The sequence below is a fragment of the Panthera pardus genome, unplaced genomic scaffold, assembly GCF_024362965.1.
Source record: "Panthera pardus isolate Hobbes unplaced genomic scaffold, ASM2436296v1 HiC_scaffold_3, whole genome shotgun sequence".
NCBI classification, from domain to species: domain Eukaryota; kingdom Metazoa; phylum Chordata; class Mammalia; order Carnivora; family Felidae; genus Panthera; species Panthera pardus.
This window is the reverse complement of record NW_026526876.1, coordinates 17,827,000-17,843,754: the sequence shown is the minus strand read 5'-3', so window position 1 is coordinate 17,843,754 and position 16,755 is coordinate 17,827,000. Positions and strand designations below refer to the sequence as shown.

At 61.0% G+C, this 16,755-nt stretch overlaps 1 protein-coding gene across 1 annotated transcript in view; it reads right to left on the bottom strand.

Annotated features, from left to right (window-relative positions):
* Window positions 1-326: 326 nt before the first annotated feature.
* The window catches only part of UBE2O (ubiquitin conjugating enzyme E2 O), a 56,599-nt gene continuing 40,170 nt past the window's right edge, over window positions 327-16,755 (bottom strand). The window contains exons 2-18 of the mRNA XM_053893492.1: window positions 14,488-14,547; window positions 14,274-14,384; window positions 12,099-12,196; window positions 11,723-11,786; window positions 10,905-11,048; window positions 10,369-10,478; window positions 10,088-10,238; window positions 9,368-9,840; window positions 8,836-8,990; window positions 8,457-8,569; window positions 8,236-8,364; window positions 7,527-7,616; window positions 5,756-6,452; window positions 5,350-5,486; window positions 2,991-3,194; window positions 2,828-2,885; window positions 327-2,657 (exon numbers count right to left, since the gene is read on the bottom strand). Of these exons, the coding sequence (XP_053749467.1) occupies window positions 1,987-2,657; window positions 2,828-2,885; window positions 2,991-3,194; window positions 5,350-5,486; window positions 5,756-6,452; window positions 7,527-7,616; window positions 8,236-8,364; window positions 8,457-8,569; window positions 8,836-8,990; window positions 9,368-9,840; window positions 10,088-10,238; window positions 10,369-10,478; window positions 10,905-11,048; window positions 11,723-11,786; window positions 12,099-12,196; window positions 14,274-14,384; window positions 14,488-14,547 (3,465 nt within the window). The 3' untranslated portion in view covers window positions 327-1,986. The remainder of the gene's footprint in view (window positions 2,658-2,827; window positions 2,886-2,990; window positions 3,195-5,349; window positions 5,487-5,755; window positions 6,453-7,526; window positions 7,617-8,235; window positions 8,365-8,456; window positions 8,570-8,835; window positions 8,991-9,367; window positions 9,841-10,087; window positions 10,239-10,368; window positions 10,479-10,904; window positions 11,049-11,722; window positions 11,787-12,098; window positions 12,197-14,273; window positions 14,385-14,487; window positions 14,548-16,755) is intronic.

Sequence of the window (16,755 nt, the reverse complement as noted above, 5' to 3'; positions counted from 1 at the left end):
GGAAGGAGTTGACCTGGCCTGGGCCGGTCAATTACGGGCCCCCGGGACCCCAGCCGCTGCTGGCAGACATTGCCCAACACTGGCCCTTGAAGAATGGGACGCGAGCCCTGCCCACGAACAACAGCACTGACCCGCTGAACTAGATCCCGGGCTCCCGGCCCCCGGACGCCAGCGAGTCCTAGGACTGGACGCGCAGAAGGCGCGGAAGCAGAGCGGGTGGGTGCAAGGTGCCGCTGCCGTGAACCTTCCTGGCAACCGGTCTTGCCTTCCCCTGGGGAGGTGTGCGTGAGGTGCCCCAGAGGGGAAGAAAGGCGACAGAGCCCAGATGAATGGCAGAGGCAGGTTTAATGGTGCCACCTTGTCTTTTTTGTACATTGTAATGAGCCAAACGAAAAAAATGCAAGTAAAAAAAAAGTTTAATCACACAGCACTTTATACAGATATCGTAAGCAGTAGGCATTCACATCTCCACATGAACAACGCACCGGGAAGCACAGCCCCACCACTCTAGATGTTTCTCAAACAAGATACCGACTCAGGGCTCCAAATGCCGCGGCCCGGCTCCGTCCTTCCCTGCGGCCGCTGCCCGCCGGGTGGTTACGGCACAGCACAGGTGTGGAGCCAGCGGAAGGCGGACAAGACGCATCATGCTTTGGCTTCTTTTTTTTTTTTTTTGTCTTTTTTTTTCTAATAAGAGTTAATATCTTTGCTTTTGAGATTTATTTTCTTTCAACCTTAAATATTACATACATACACCAAAAATTACATAGCTGCAATGTGCTCAACAGCATCCTCTTAACCTGGAGCTTCACATTATCAAAAGCTTAGAAAACTTGTAAACCTCTGGGCCTGTCTCTGCGAGGGAGGAGAACCCCTGTCGGCCACCTCTCTCTCCCCAGATTGAGCCTGCAGAGTTTGTAAGCAACAGGAGGCCTCATCCTCAACCGAGAAAGAGAGAGAGAGAGAGAGAGAGAGAGAGAGAGAGAGAGAGAGAAAGAGCCGGTTCCTTCTATGTCACCTCCCAGGGTTAGCATGTGATGGTGGGAGGGGCAGAGTCTGCGGGAGGGGCCCCGGCACCTGCCCCGGCCTGGTCTGTGCCGCTGCCCTGCCTCCTAGGGCCCCCGGGGCGGGACGGGGCAGGGAGCAGACCGGCTTCGGCCCAAGCGGTGAGGCCGGCATGCCAGCACTGCGGAGCCCCCAGCCACCTGGGACGCAAGAGCAAGGCACCTACAGCTGTCTTCTTTTCCAGCAGCAACCTGGTCCTCATTCCATGTTATGCGCAAGGGCCACCACCACCTCTCCCGGGTGTCACCCTGAACCCGGCCTGGTCCCAACCTCTCTGAGAGAGCAAGTTCAACAGCCTGAGGGTTATCCTGTGAAAGGTCCAGAGCAGAGCCAGGAGTCGGCGACGGCAGCCACAACTCCCCAGCTGGGGGTGGAGGGGGGTGGGGGGGGTGGGGAGACAAGGGAGGATCCGGTGGCGGTGGCAGCGGGAGGACCCAGGAACGGGGACGCTGTGGGGCACCGAAGAGGTTGAAAGGGACGAGGGGGGAAACGCTGGAGCAACCCACACTTCATGCAAGGCACACCCACTCGTCCTGCGGCTGAGCTGCACGGCTCGTGGGGCAGAGCGAGCCCCCGAGCCAGGCCCTAGGAAGACCCCACCTCCGCCTTGAGACGGGGACGGCGAGGGAGCAAGTGCCGGGACGCCCTGCCTGGGTGACAAGTGGAAAATCAGCAACAGGTTTCAGATTCTCTTTGCCACAGGGCACCGGCCTGTTGGAAGATTGCTTCGGAAAAGAAACGGCAGCATCTCGTGAAACTTCTTGCACTTCAGCATCAAACTCACCTCGGGGAGAGGGCAGCGAGGGGCTTTCGCGTTGGGGACAGAGGAGAAAACGGGAAGATGGAAGGTTCCGGGGGAGGGAGCGAGCGGGCAGCGGCTGGCCTCTCCCCACGCGACGCTTCTTCCTCGAGGGCCGGCGGCTACTGGTCCCCCGCGCTCTCAGGCATGCCCGCCTCTAGCAGAGCGGCCCGGAACTGCGCCAGGACGCCCCGGATGCTCTTGATGAAACCCTTAGAGAGTGGGAAGAGAGGGAAGCCGATGTCAGGGTAGCCGCTCTTCTCGGGCAAGAAGCTCCGGTAGCTCTTCCTCCGCTTCTTTGGTCTGACACTGGGGGGCACCGGGGCGTCGGGCGCTGCCTCCGCAGTCTGGTCTGTGCGGTCCCTGCTGGCCGAGGCCGGGCCCTGGGCGCCGCCCTCCGAGTCTGAGCCCTGGGAGGCCTCTCCGGGGAACAGCCCTCCGTCCTCAGCTTCCTCTCGGCCGTGGTCCGAGAGCTCGGCCACGGCGGGTGGCTCCGGGGAGCCGCCGTCCTTGGGGATCCCGTTGGGCAGCGCCTGGGCCCTCTCCGGCAGGGCGCGGGTTTCCAGCCAGGACTCGATGCGGTTCACCAGCCGCCAGCCACCGGTGCTGAAGTGTTGCCGGATCTCCTGCTCGAAGACCTCGGGCGGCCGCCGCACCAACTGGGTCATGGACTGCACCACGCGGATGAGCGCCATCTCGTTGTAGCAGCGACTGTTCTCATACCCCTCCTGCAGGCCCCGGTCGCTGTCGAAGCCCGCCTCGTTGTAGTACGGTTCATTCACCAGGATTAGACCTGGGGGTGGGGGGGGGGGGTGGGGGGGGGGGTGAGAAGCCCGTCAGGGCCGGCCCGAGAACTCCAGGGCCGGCCAGAGCTACAGGCGGGACGGGGAGGACACGGAGGCCAGCGGCACCGCACCCTCCAGCGGCTCTCCCCACCGGCGCCCCGCACCCTGCCCGCCGTACCTTGGATGGAGATGAGCACCTGGAGGAGGCTGGATTTGCTCGTCCACCTCTCTGTGCCCTGGAATGCACACGCGCACAGCCTCGTCAGCTCCGGCCCCGACACCCCACCCTCCCCCCCCGCCGCCCTCCCCCGTTCCCACCCGGCTCCTGGCACCGTAGTCACCTTTCCGATCCAGGTGCCCAGGAGGCTGACGCACACCTTCCCGTTGTCATACAGGTTGGGGTTCAGGCGGCCACTGCACTGGGAGAGGTAGCAGAAGTGGGGGGGCACGGCTGGGTAGATGTTGGGGAGCTGGATGTCAAACAAGTAGAGGCCGTCCTCGTAGGGGGTGCGAGTGGGGCCCTTGATCAGGGCTGAGAAGAGGTCCTAGAGGGAGGGAGGGAGGGCTGAGGTCGGGGGGGGGGGGGCCTGCAGCGCAGGTGCCCGCGTGGCTCCAGACTCTACCGGCTACGGAGAAGCTAAACGTAAATACCTCTGTGCAGAGCCACGCGGCGTCTTTTAACTCCAGGCGTAAATAGAATTATCCAAAGTTGTGTTTATTTTACCAGGCTTTTTTTTCCGTTAAGTCATTACTTTTATTTTAAAAAATTTTTTTATTAAAAGAAATTTTTTTAATGTTTATTTTTGAGAGAGAGAGAGAGAGAGAGAGAGAGAGAGAGAGAGAGATGGTGCCTGAGCAGGGGCGGGGGCAGAGAGAGAGGGGGAGACACAGAATCCGAAGCAGGCTCCAGGCTCTGAGCTGTCAGCACAGAACCTGATGCGGGGCTCAAACTCACGAACCACAAGATCATGACCTGAGCCAAAGTCGGCCGCTTAACCAACTGAGCCACCCAGGTGCCCCTTATTTTTAAAAATTGTTTTAAATGGATGCTTTTCTTTCTGCCTTTTAAAACGTTTTTTTTATTTATCTATTTTGAGAGAGAGCATGAACGAAGGAGGGGCAGAGGGGGAGGGATGGAGGGATGGGGAGAGGGAGAGGGAGAGGGAGAAGGAGAGAGAGAGAGAGAGAGAGAGAGAGAGAGAGAGAATCCCAAGCAGGCTCTGTGTTGTCAGCGAAGAGCCCGACGGGGCTGGCTCGATCTCACCACTGTGAGATCACGCCCCGAGTCAAAACCAAGAGTCAGACACTTGACCGACTGAGTCACCCAGGGGTCCTTCATTACTTTTATTTTTACTCTTTAAAACACCTGCCCTGACCTCCACCCCCATGAAGACCAACAATAATCACAACCAGTTAGAAAATGAAAGGACATCCTAGGGCGGCAAGGCTCTACCTGCTTTTGGGAACCGGAGGGATAGGGGATCTGGAATTCCAGCAGAAACGGTGGCAGAGTGCCAGAGACTCAGGTCACTAAGTCACCGGGCAGACGCCCCACAGACGCTCAAGATCTGTGCGCATGCCGGCGGAGGGGCGGCATCGGCAGCCAGACCCGCGCTCGGAACACGGGGTGACGGAATGGCGAGGGCGGAGTGCCGACTGGACCGACGGCACCCTCTCCCGCGCTTTCCCACGCGGCCGCCCTGTGGGCCTCAAGAGAAGGCACTACTTCCCCGTCCCTCCGAGTGAGGCGTGGAAAACATGCTAGTCCCTTCTGTCAGCACAGCTGAGACCAGCCGGGAATTTCACAAGTTTTACTAAAATCCAAGAACAAGCCAAAGTGTCGTTAAGAACCCGGAGCAGCACCGACCCTGTGGAGACCCCAGCCCTGCTCTGTGGTTTCCGGCCTGCGGCAAGAAGGTCTGAACAGCGCCTCTCTTCTGTCCTGGGGCCCCTTTCACCAGGGCTGGGCTGGGGCCCGGGTCAGAGTAGGGTTCAGGGTCTCGCACGAGGCCCAGCACACAGCAGGCGCCTGGTAAGCGTGCTGGATAAATGAGGGGCCCGGCGGACCGGGCTGGCCTGCGCCTGGAACGAGGAGGTGCTCACACGGCCTCTGGTGGCAGGACTCAACCCTGGGCCTGAGCCACGAAGACAGGAGTGGAAAACGCAATGCGGCATGGCCGCGTGACGGGACGCTATTCTGTAGCTAAAAAAGAACGAACTGGATCGACATCCATCAACATGGGGGGTGGGTCTAAAAAACTACCCGATTGAGTGAAACAAGCAACCGCAGGTGACATGTACGAGGACGGGCTGTTCACGTAAAACAAATCACACGGAGTGTCTACGGGGACACACGAGAAGGTAAAGACATGAAAAGAGGGTCTCCTATAAGGAGACCCACAAAACTCAGTCGTGACTCCCAGGGGCGGGGTGAGGATTGCTCAAAGGCAACTTTCGCCTTTTCCACAACGTTGTAATATTTCAAGAGAACAGGACTCAGGTAAAGCTCTGTGTTTCAAAACTGACTTTTAACAGGAGGGAGAAAGGGAGGAGCCATGCGATCCGGACACACGTGCGGGGGTCCTGCCCCGTGAGGGGTGCGGACGGCCTCCCAGGTGCTGCCGGGTCCCGCGGCCCCCCGGGTACCAAGCACCCACACGAGCACGTCTGCAGCTGCCAGGCCCACGCCGGGCTACTTGCCATTCTGTCCTCGAAGGTCTTGACCATGATGCCGTCAGGCAGCGAGGTAGCCAGCAACGCCATCTCCTTCCGTACCGTGCTGAAGAACTTCTTGGCTTCCGGAGGCTGGAACTCAATTTTCTTAAAAGAGTGATTTGCTACAAGGCAAGAAAGAGCGGTCAATCGCTACCGGCAAGCCCCTGAGAGCTCTATCTGGAAACACAGCTGCCGCCCTTGGGAAGCCCGGCCCCGAGGGAGCGGCCGGCTGCTGGGTGTGCGCCCCGGACGGGGGGATAACCCCACGCGCTTCGCACCCGCCAGCCTGGCATCGGCACCAGTGACCACACCGGGGACGTGGCCTCCTCCCCTCAGGCGGCAGCTGGCCACCCGGCCTCCAGATCCGGCAAGAAAAACAAGGTGAACTCACAGGGCGCGAACTCCAGCACTGAGAAGACCTCGCCCTTAGCGCTGGTGAAGGTGACTCCGGGCTTGCCGCCGCACTGCTGACAGAGCACCGGGGTCTCGCTGGGCCACTCGGCCTTCACGGGTGACTGCCCCTCCGGCTTCTCCTCCTTGCGCTCCGTGTCTGGCATCGCCTCCATCTTCTCCTCCTCTGCGATGGCCACGTTGTCCAGGGTCTTCTTGAGATTTTCCTGCAGTTTCTTGATGTCATCCAGAAACTTCTTCTCCCGAGTCGGTTTCTCCGGCTCCACTGTGGGGGAGGTGGGCGAGCCTGTCAGGAGCTGCTCCACAGTCATGTTCTTGAGGCTCTCCAGGATCTTGATGGCCTCTTTCAGCTCCCGGAAGCTCTTCGGGGGCCCGTCTTTGCCGGCCTTCTCCATCAGCCCAGCCACGGGGGCAGCCATGGCCACGGCCCCCTGAATGGCGGCCGTGGCAGCCTCTTCGCTGATCACTACCCCCTTGTCCTCCTCGGGGGCCGCCGGCTGCTCAGTGGGCGGGATGGGGGGCTCCTCTATCTTGGGGTGCTCGTCCTCCACCAGCCCGTTGTCCGTCTCCCAGCTGTCACTGTCGTCCTCCCACTCATCCGAGGACGCCCCGCTGGTGCTGCCTTCCACCGAGTCATAGTCCGACTCCTCAATCTCAGACTCGATGTTGTACAAGTGCTGGGGGGCGGGGGGGGTGGCGAAGACAGGCAATTCAGAGAGGCTCTGCTGGGCGCTCCGGGGCCCTCACTCTGGGGCCCGTCCCGACCCTCAGAGCGGATGGTGACTGGGTGCGTCGAGGCCTCGGCAGGCCCCTTCCACCCGTTCCCCCTCTCCTGTTCTCAACTCTGCAGTTGGGTCTCTCTGCACTAGCTGGTCCCCGGGTCTCTAGAAGGCGCCTCTGCCTGCCCCACACCCACTGCGGGGGGGAGGGGGAGCGGAGCTCAAAACCCCAACCAACGGCCAAAGGCTGTTCCAGCCTCCCCTGCCCCTGTGTGCACCCCTTGGCCACCATTTGACCTTGATGGCAAATCCGGCCCCTCCCCTAGAGGATTCAGGTCAGCCACCTCCGTGGGGCTGCACGGGTAGCTGAGAACGTGCAATGGCGGGGGGGAGGTTCAGCAGAGCTGGCCTGTGTCACATCCTGTTCCCGTACCCTGGAATGGCCGCCCGGACGAGGGGGTGAGTGAGTCACTCCCTCCCCTACCCCGTGAAGGTGCCAGGAGAGGGGAGCTGGGGCGTGCAGATCAGCTCACACAAGGGGGGAGGGAAACGGTACTGAGAATAGCTTTGCTGCTCAGAGCCCACCAGCAGGGGCTGGGACTGGGGGCCAGCTCTTCTCCTTTCTCTTGCTGACGTGTGAAGAGTTTTCCTAGGACTGTTGGTGGGAAAGGCTCTATCTCCTATAGGAAGTAACCTGTGTTTCTCAGCACAGTGAGATGGGGACACAGGCAGATCTGGAAAGCTTGTGAAGATCTGCACACACCTGGCAACATGGGGAACCTTCCAGGTGGGACAAGACTACGGGCCAGCTGTGGGCTGCCCCTCTGTTCTCCGGACTGCCCACACCACAGTTTTGCATGGGATAGCTCCTTCCTCTCAGGCGCTCTCTGAGACCCAAACGCCCCAAAGAAGAGACCCTCACCGGGAAGACCCGAGAGCCTGTCTCCCTGTTCCGTGAGCAGCGACAGGAGACGAGCCACGGCTCCCAGCCCAGCTGCCACGGTGACGGTCTGGGCCTCAGCAGGGGCTTACCTGGGGCAGAATGATGGTCTTTGAGTTGTCAGCCCACACCACCTCCACCTTGCTGCTGACGTCCACACGGGCCACCTGGCCAACTGATGGCTGCAGGGCAACGGGACAGGGTCAAGGGAGCATCTCTCTGAAGGGTGAGGGCCAGATCACCTCCAAAAGGGAGCTCCGGCAATGGGTGACAAGGGCGAGGCCGTGAGAAGGGACACGGGTGCCAGCCCGAGGCCGCACACGGTGAGCAGCTCAAGCGTGGGGCCCTCTGGCTCCGGCACCGGCAGCCAGACACCAAGCCCCTGTTAACTCCCTTCCCGCTCAGCATTCCGCCCTCCCTGGGCTTCCTGACCTTCTCGGGACGGGGTTCCTGCCCTTCCTCGGCTCGACCCCACCTGATGTTCCCACCTGCTCGCCAAGGCACGGCTTGGACGCCCCCTCCCCCAGCCTCTCCGGTGCCCCCACGGCACTCAGGACCAGGAGTCGGACTTCCCCGCTAAACAGAACCACTGGGGCTCGGGGAGCAGCTGCGTGCAGTCTGATCCCGACAGGCAGGCAAATCCTTGTGGAGGCGCACGCGAGGGCACGCGGAGCCCGGAGGAGACCTGCAGGTCTGGTCTCCTGGAGCCACCCGGTGGCAACTCCGGGGATCGCAGATGCTGCCTGGGGCGGGGAGCCGGCATGGAGGCCATGAACTGGGGTGGGGGCGGGGCGGGCAGACCTCATCCTCCCTGTGAGGAGCTCCATCCTCAGTATTGCCGATGCGGATGACAATGTCCGTGGTGCGGAACCGGAAGTCAGGGTGGTCAGCAATGTCGTAGACGCTCACGTCCTCCTCTTCTCCAATCAGCTGGAGCACGGGATGGGTTGTCATGAGCCCACGGGCCTTACGGCCAGCCCACCAGAGCCCACCCTGAAGGAAGACGCGGGGGCTGCGCGTACCTCCACGTCATCACCACTGGGCCGCAGCTTGAACCACTTCACCATGCAGGTGCGGCCCACGTGGTCCCCAGACTGCACCACGCCGTAGACGGCGGGGTCTGGACAGGTCTGGACTGGGAAACCGGAGGAGGGAACGTGACTGAGGGCTAAGGAGCCCTGCCGCGCACCCCCCCCCCCCCCCCGCCGCCACTACATCGCAGGGCACAGGGCACAGGACCCGTGTCCTCTGCCAGGCTGGCAGAGGCCAGAGAAGGCTGCCCCAGTCCTTGAAGAAGTTCTTCAAAGGGGGCGTCTCCTCCCTGAGCCCGAGACCTCCGGCCCCTCCCTCCCAAGCGCTGCCCGGGCCCTCGGCTGGGCGGCCTTCTGGGGCCGGCACTACCTCGCTTGTCCACCACAAAGTCTCCGGGGCAGAATTCGTTGTTGTCCAGGTGGTGCACGGGAAAGAGGTCGTTGGAGCGGATGTTGCACTCCACGGAGCCGTCTTGCCACATCACGTCTGCCGAGGTCATGGTGGTCACCACCTCCACCGCCACCCTGCAGGCGCGGTGCATCCGGTCGGCCGGGCCGCACGCAACAGGCAAGGAAAGAAGGAGGAAAGACAGGTCCGTGAATGCTCCCCCGCACGTCCCGTGCCCCGGGACCTCCTCTGAGGCCTCGTTTGGGAGAGCCCGGTGAACGCGGTCCCGGAGGCCAGGCTCGGGGCCCACACGGTGCCTCCACGCCACCTGCCGGCCCCACTCCCAGAGCTCTCCTCTCCACGCAGGCCAAGGCCAGGCACCTACGCGGCCTCAGCTGGGCCCCCCCCCCGAGCCTGCGTGGGGCTCGCAGACTGTGCTCGCGTGTGCGGGAGCCACACGGACAGCCTCGGGCCGGACACTCAGCCAGGAGGGAGAGGGCGCCTCTGGGTTTACCTGTCCCCCGGCTTAAAGTCACGAGTGATTTTATTCTTCTTCCGCTTGTGTTTCCGCTTCAAGTTCTTGATAGACAAGGGGATGCTCTTTTTTCTACTTGTGCCGCTGCCACTCTGGGAGGAGGTGGTGGAGCTGGCAGAGGAGGTCACCGAGCTGGTGTCATCCGTGTCATCGGCGGCCTCGTCGTCCGCGTCCTGCTCTGCCGAGTGCAGCCTGTCGTCGCCACCTTCCTTCAGCAGGAAGGGGGGCAGCTGCTCCCCCGCGTCCTGGGCCTCCTCTGGGCCCTCATCCTGCATCTCCACCGGGCTGGCGGCCCCATCGGGCGTCTCCTCGGGGCTGACGGACCCCGTTTCGCTCTTGGCTTTGGCCGCTCCTTTCTTTCCCGGGTCCTCCATGGAATGGTCTCGGGAGCACTGCGTGTCCGGGGAGCAGGACATGATCCTCACAACCTGCTTCTTCAACAGGCGCTTCACCTATGAGGGCGGAGCAGGAGGCACGGGGACTGTGGAGCAGCAGGGCGCCCCTGGCCCCACCCTGGGCATGTGGGACACCCAGGCAGCTTGGGGGGGAGGGGGGCAGCGATACACATTGAGGTGGCCTGCAAGGTGATCGGGGCTGCCCCCCAAGGCCTAAAGCACAGACCGTCCTTCCCGGCCGTGGAAATAGCTCACGGCCGGCCGGTTCCTCAAACGCCCACCTATCCCAACCCCAAGGACGTACCTTCTTGGCCATAGAGCCCTCCCCCTGGGCGCAGTGTTTTTCTGGACATTCACAGGCAATCTTGGCCGGCTCTACCTTGGCTGGGAAGACATACAGACAGCGCTCCCCAAGCTGCCGCTGAGCATGGTCAAAGCATCCGAGACGCTTCACCCTGGGAGGGAGAGAAGCGAGGGCTGGACCAACGGTGATCTCGGCCCCCCCCACGGCTCTCACTTGGGTCCAGAGACACGAGCAGGGCACGCTACCGGGGTCGCTGGAGTGGGCATGCTGGAGCCACTCACCTGCCTAGGTTTTCCTGGGTAATGACAGAGGGCGGGGGGCTGACGCTGTCCGTGCCCCCTGGACAGAAACTCTTGGTAATCCATGTGACTTTTAGCTCTACGACCTGCACCTGGGGATGGCGGGTGGGACAGGGCCTTAGTCGGCAGCTTGACGGCTTTCTCAGTTAAGCAGCTGCCCGGAGCCCACCTGACCTCCGGAGCAGGAAGCCAGACGGATCTTCCCGGCCTACGACCAAGTAGGACACCCCCAGAGCAGGCCCCGCCTGTAACAACTACAGCTTCACCCCACGGATCCCCACCCTGTCAGGGCCCGGCGGGTCCACCACTCACCGCTGTGCCACCTTGCTGGGTCAGGCTGGGGGACACCTGCCTAGCAGTTACCCCAAGACCACGCCCTGGCTTCCCTCTATCCTTAAAGCCCTTTCAGATCAAGAGGGCTAAGGGGCCTCTTGGTCCTCCGAGCAGACAGCAAGGGAGTGGTAAGAGCTCGGCACCAGGGCGCAGAGGCTGAGGCCCCGGCCCCACCCCAGCCTTACCTCTTCCACCACCACACGGAACTTGCTCTTCGTGCTGAGCACGGGCTTGACCCCAGACAGCCACTGGGCGCTAGAGAAGATCTTGGCGGGGCCGATGAGCACCTGGCCCGGGTAGAAGCCATAGGAGTCATCAAAGAAGAGACCCTGCAGGATGTGGGGCCAGAGAGAAAGTCCTTATGAGTGGCACCTGCCCAGGGGACAGTGCTCTCTGCATCTACGCCTGCCTCACCTCACACCTGCATGCTCCCCAGCCCTCTAAGCTAAGACAGACCCTAGGGCTCCGGAGCAGCACGCATCACATCTAAAATGCACATAAATCACCCAGGGAGCTCACTAGAATGTACCCCTGACTCATTCCAACAAACTCTCAGGCCAGGTCAGTGTTGTCGGTCAAGGGTGACACTTTGAGGGCTCTAGAGGGCAGGAGTCCCCACACCGGCCTGATCATGCGCCCTTCCCATACTTACTTATAAACAGTCATATACTATCGTTCTAAAATATCCGACTGTAACAACACAGCGTACTACTCTAATACTGAAGAGTGGCTATTTGTTAAAGAAAACATACAGTTAACAAAAGGCAAAGAGAAGTTCTAATACTTTCTGTCCAGGTCTAGACTTCTAGACCTTTTGGTACGCACCCACCCCCTTTCTAGGAAACCACTCTGTCTAGAAGCAGCGTCTGCTTAGCCCGGGCCAGCTCGCAGCTCTCTGCTAAGAAGTCCTTCTTCCTGTGCGGCCCAGAGGGCAGAGGAACAAGAGACTCTGTCCCCTCCAAGCCCGCCCCCGGAGAAGCCTGCCTGGGTGGAGCAAACGTACAGAGTCGCTGACGTGGGGACAGACGTCATAGAGCTTGGCGCCATCTTCTGTGTTCATGGAGCACCTGAAACGGCGAACACGGGTTTGGTCTCCACCAGGGCACAATGACGGTCACACCGGCCCAAGTGGTTCCCCCGACACAAACAAGGCCCCGACCCCTGAGTACTGACTACCATTAAAAATTATCGAAAATAAAGCACCAACCCCTAACAGATGCTCTAAATTAGGCCAGGGCGACAGGAGACCAGCCCAGGGGCGGGCCCCCAGAGCCAGCAGCGCGCGTCACCGCAGCCCCACGAGAAGACACCCTCGGCCCTCCCCGGCCCGCGGGTGGCCCCTGCAGAGCGTGGCCCCGTATCACGGGTGAGCCGTGTACCTGGCACCGTTGGACAGCTTCAGGATGATCTGGTTCTTTAAGTCGTAGACCTTCCCCAGCCAGCAGTCATAGGCGATGTAGTCCCCGTACATGAAGGGCTGTGGACCGGGCCGCGGTGTGAGAGGCAGCGGGAGGCACTGGTGTGCAGCCCACCAGCTCCTCTTTGCCCGGAGACGGAGGAGGAGGGATCCGAGGAGCTCGCTGCCTGAGCCGGCCCGCCCCCCCCCCCCCCCGAGTTCTACGCTGCACCCCAGCTCCCCCTCCCAGGTCGGAGGAGGGGGTGGCGGGGGGCAGGGGGGGGGGGTCTGCCTGGCGGCAACGAGAGACCTGCGCCGAGGCCACGGAGCCTCCGAGGACACAGGGCTCCGGGGCAGGAGTGGGCTGTGGAGGTGGCAGGTGGAGGGTGGTTACGTGGACAAGTAAGCGATACGTAAGCAAGTGTCTCCCTGCTGGGAAAGGTTCTCACTCACACAGAAAAGGGGAAAGGAAAGAACGAACCTGAGCTGCTCAAACGGAACTAGAAGTATTGAGACAAAATCACATATTTTCATGTGTGCGTAGAAGAGGTGCTGACAAATTCAGACGTGCCTCCGGGTACACACACAGGCATCTCCTGGTGTGGTCCTGAGAGGCCCTGCTGGCGATCCGTATGCCCTGCACACAGCCAGATTTCTGTTTCAATTGCCATTCCCCTCTGAAAGGAACCAAGGCTCTTGGGAGAAATGGCTGATTCCAGGGCCGGATCAGAAGAGGTAGAGAGTAAGAAGGTGCTTAAAACAAAACAAAACAAAACAAAAACCAAAAACAAGACCCGGGATGGGAAAGTGTCGAAAGGACACAGATATCAGCTTGAAGGGGCGCTTACTGGCCAAATCTGCAATAATTTAAGCAACAAAACACTGGCAGTGATGGACTGCAACCAACCGAACAGAAGGGGACCTCGGAGTCCGTACCGACGTAAAAAGAATTAAACGAACGAGGCTGACAGTGAAGCTCTTCCGTACAGAATGCCAACTAATAAAAAGGACAAGAAGCCACCGTGCCATCAAATCACCACTCGGCAAGCATTAGAGGGCTAGCCGGCTCAGGTGGGAATTGCTAACGGAGGCTAAGGCTGGCGGATCGGGGTCTCAGCAATTATGGACACAACCCCGGAGCACCTCCCCGCAAAGCTGGCCGGCTCGGGTGGGAAGTGCTAACCGAGGCTGGGGCTGGTGGGCCAGGGTTTCAAAAGTAACAGGTTATTGACGCAACCCTGAGGCATCTCTCCCCAGAGCAGAATCCCTTGCAAAGGTGGTGTAAATGGTGACCTTGTGGAGAGGCTGGGCAGACACCAATACTGCCGGGATCACGACGACCACCCCTACTGTGGCCGCTGGATGTCACGGGCCAGGAAGAGCCCTGGGTGTTGCTGGGGCGGTCCTGACAAGGATGCGGGGTCTGAGTCTGGTCAGGAGGCCGATGACACGGCTCCGCGCTCAGGTCAGCCACTGGAAGGTACCAGGGCGTGGACAACAAAGACTGGGGAGCAGTTCCAGATGAGGAATCAAAGAGCTGACAACCGAATGCAAAGTGTGCTTCTGAATGGAGTCCCGGATCGGAGGGGAAAGGCCGTTGGAACAGCCGGATGGGGTCTCTGGGTCGGACAGATGCGTGCTAGTGCCACCTTCCTGAACGGGGGGCTGAAAGACGGGTTCCGGGTTTGGGGAAGTACGCACCGTAGTGCTTCAGGCCCGTGGGGCGCTGTGTCTGTAGCTTGCTCTCCAGCGTGTCAGAGAAAAGACTAGGGAGACAGAAGGAAATGTGGGGAAGGGAGGAGGAAGGTGATGGGGCAAACGGAGGGAAAGGTTCACCGCCAAGGAGCCCAGTGACACAGGGAGCATGGGAATGTACAGCTTTCCCTAAGTTTGAAGTCACTTAAAAAAGAAACTAAGGAAGAAATTTGTTTTTTCAAAACAGAGTGTTAAAGAAGAAAGGGAGCGAGGGAAGGAAAACCCCACCAGCAATGCGTGCCGGAGGCACAGGGAGGTGTCCCGACCTCACGTCTGCACGGCTTCCTCACAAGGAGCGCCACTCAGGCGAGCCCGCCCCGGGAAGGTGCCCGGAAGGTGTGGTGCGCGTGGGGACAACCGGACAGACAGCAGAGGGCGGTCACCGGCGGGCGGGGCCGCTCACCCAGATGTGCTGCAGGTCCTTGCTGTTGACGGGGTAGATGATGCAGTTGGTGCCGATGAGCTTGACGGCACAGTCGATGCTGACGTCGATCACGGTGCCGCACTGGCTGTCCTGGGGAGGAGAAGGCATCCAGGCCCGAGCAGGCGCACGGCACCGGCCGCCAGGGCAGACCCGGCCCAGACACTCCCCAGGCAACCCCCGCGCCAACACTCACGGTGGATCGCATGTGCCGGACCACGTCCCGGGGCACCACAGAGCGGTCCTCTAGCTTCAGCTGAGAAAGAGAACACGGTGTGACAGAACGGCCTCTGATGTCATCACGGGGTGCGTTCCCCCCCAACTTCTGACTACGCTGTGACACACAGACAGCCAAGCACACAAACCCCAAGTGCCGAGCACGGCTTTGGCCAGCGCCACACACCCTCTAACGGCAGCCGGACTGACAGACAGAACTCCAGGCGCTACCTCCCGGAGCTCCAAAGGCAAACAGTATGGTGACCGAAGGTCGTTTCGATCATACCGAGAAGCGTGCCTAAATGACAGATCACATAAGGCCTCCTTCAAATGACAGGTTCAACAGCCCGTCACACAGCAAGACCGCTTTGCTAGGAGTGACATCCTTTTCCTATTTTCTGCGAGTGCCTGCCTGCGCCCCCACCGAGCGCTGAGTTACAGGGGGTGGAGGAGCGGCGTGACACCGGGCCACGTGGGTCACCCTGACGCCCGCTATCGCCTGACACGACCTTGTAATCTGGGCTATCCTTTCCGACCAGCCGCAGCCTGCTCCTTATCTACTGCTCCGCAGAGCCGAGCACAGCACCGCGGGGGAGCCCTCTCGACGGCCGGCTCTGGAGCCCCGCCAACTGCTCGGCGAGCACCGGACCCATCCCTTCACAGCCAGCCAGGCACAGCCTCCTCTGGGCGGACAGCCAGGGCCCCTCGAGGGCTGACCCCCGCCTCTGCCAGGCACGGGATCCCCCTCCAACGGCCCGGCCGCAAGACGGTGGTCGGGGACGCCCCTCGGGAATGCTTCACTGAGTCACGGTACCGGGCGAGTTTCTGACCGCCCCCCTCCTTTGGACGGGCACCTCCGAGACCCCAAACCACAGGGGTGCGAGAGCTATTCTCTCAAACAACACCCAACCTAAGACTCCTCAGGCTCACTCCCCCAGTGCAAGGCCGAGGGCAGGGAAAGGTGAACTCCACGGAAGGAGAACTGAGACACCGGCTCAAGGTCACCGAAATTTTGGCAACGATGGCTGACACAAACCCTGCTATCAGTAGGATGATGTGATTTACAAAAAAGTAAGGGAGGAAGCGACGGGCCCCATTATCGACAAGCGATGGAGATTCTCCTACCTGGGAATATAAGCCCATGATCCAGCTAAGAGTAAGCCCGGGGGTTAAAATCAGGGGTCCCTGAGCCAGACGCTTACACGTGCCAGCTCTGAAACCTCAGGAAAGTCACTTATGTTCACACGTGAGAGCAGCCGTCTGGGAGTGGTGGAGGGGATCACAAAGGCAATGAAAGCACAGACGGTCACAGGGCACCGGGCACACAGTAAGTGCTCAGCTAATGCCAGATCTGCTGTCTCCCAGGGCACAGGCTGAAGGCCCTCTGAGGTCAGGCCCTTCTTCCCTCTGCTCAAAGACCCCAGGAGGCTGTGAGGGGCCACAAGGAGCTCTGCTCAGGGTCGGCCGTGATGATGGTGCCACTTTTCTAACTCAAAGAACTTCTTATCCTGTAACCCTCTGTGCCCAGAGCTCTGGTCTGGGTCATGGTATTTTCGGTGCCGTCCCACCCTATCTCAAACCTCTGCTCCCATTTTAGACTTCAAAAGCCACAATTGCAGGTCTTCCCAAGTTGCCATAGAAACCAAAGTTACAGTGCCAGGAAATCCAATGGGAGAGGGGCTGCGCTGTGTGGGACACAGGGGTGCTACCCTTGGTGTGAGCCCTGGCCGTGGGCACAGGCCGCCTTATCTGCCCGGGGATCCCTGAGGAGAGCCAGCCCCAAGTTCAGTCTGCAGATCACGTCCCCACCGAGGGGTCTGTGTCGGGCCCGACAGAGCTTCAGGGAAGGGACGGGCACAGGCCCAGCTCCCGAATCAGTGTAGTCTGTGATGGCACGCCGCCCGGCCTCGCGGCACCCTGGCCCGAGGGACGCTGCTCCTGAGGGTGGGTGGGTGGGACCGAGGCGACCGTTCCGAGGCCAGAGCGGGAACGGCACGTGGGTGAAGGCTGGCGTCACTGCAAGGCCAGAGGCGGGCTTCCTCCACCCTGCCTTCGTGAGCCCGTGCGGAAGGCGGCAGGGCAGCAGTTCACGGTGTTCTTGGGAGAGGGGAGCTGGGGAGCAAACACCGGCCTCCGGGTATGGCTCTGCCGACCTCCCCACCTGGTCCTCAGGCCCTTCTAACCCTCTGTGACAAGGAGTGACATTTCTCCAAAGCCCTGACAACGCGGGGAGGGGAGCGGAGTGGGA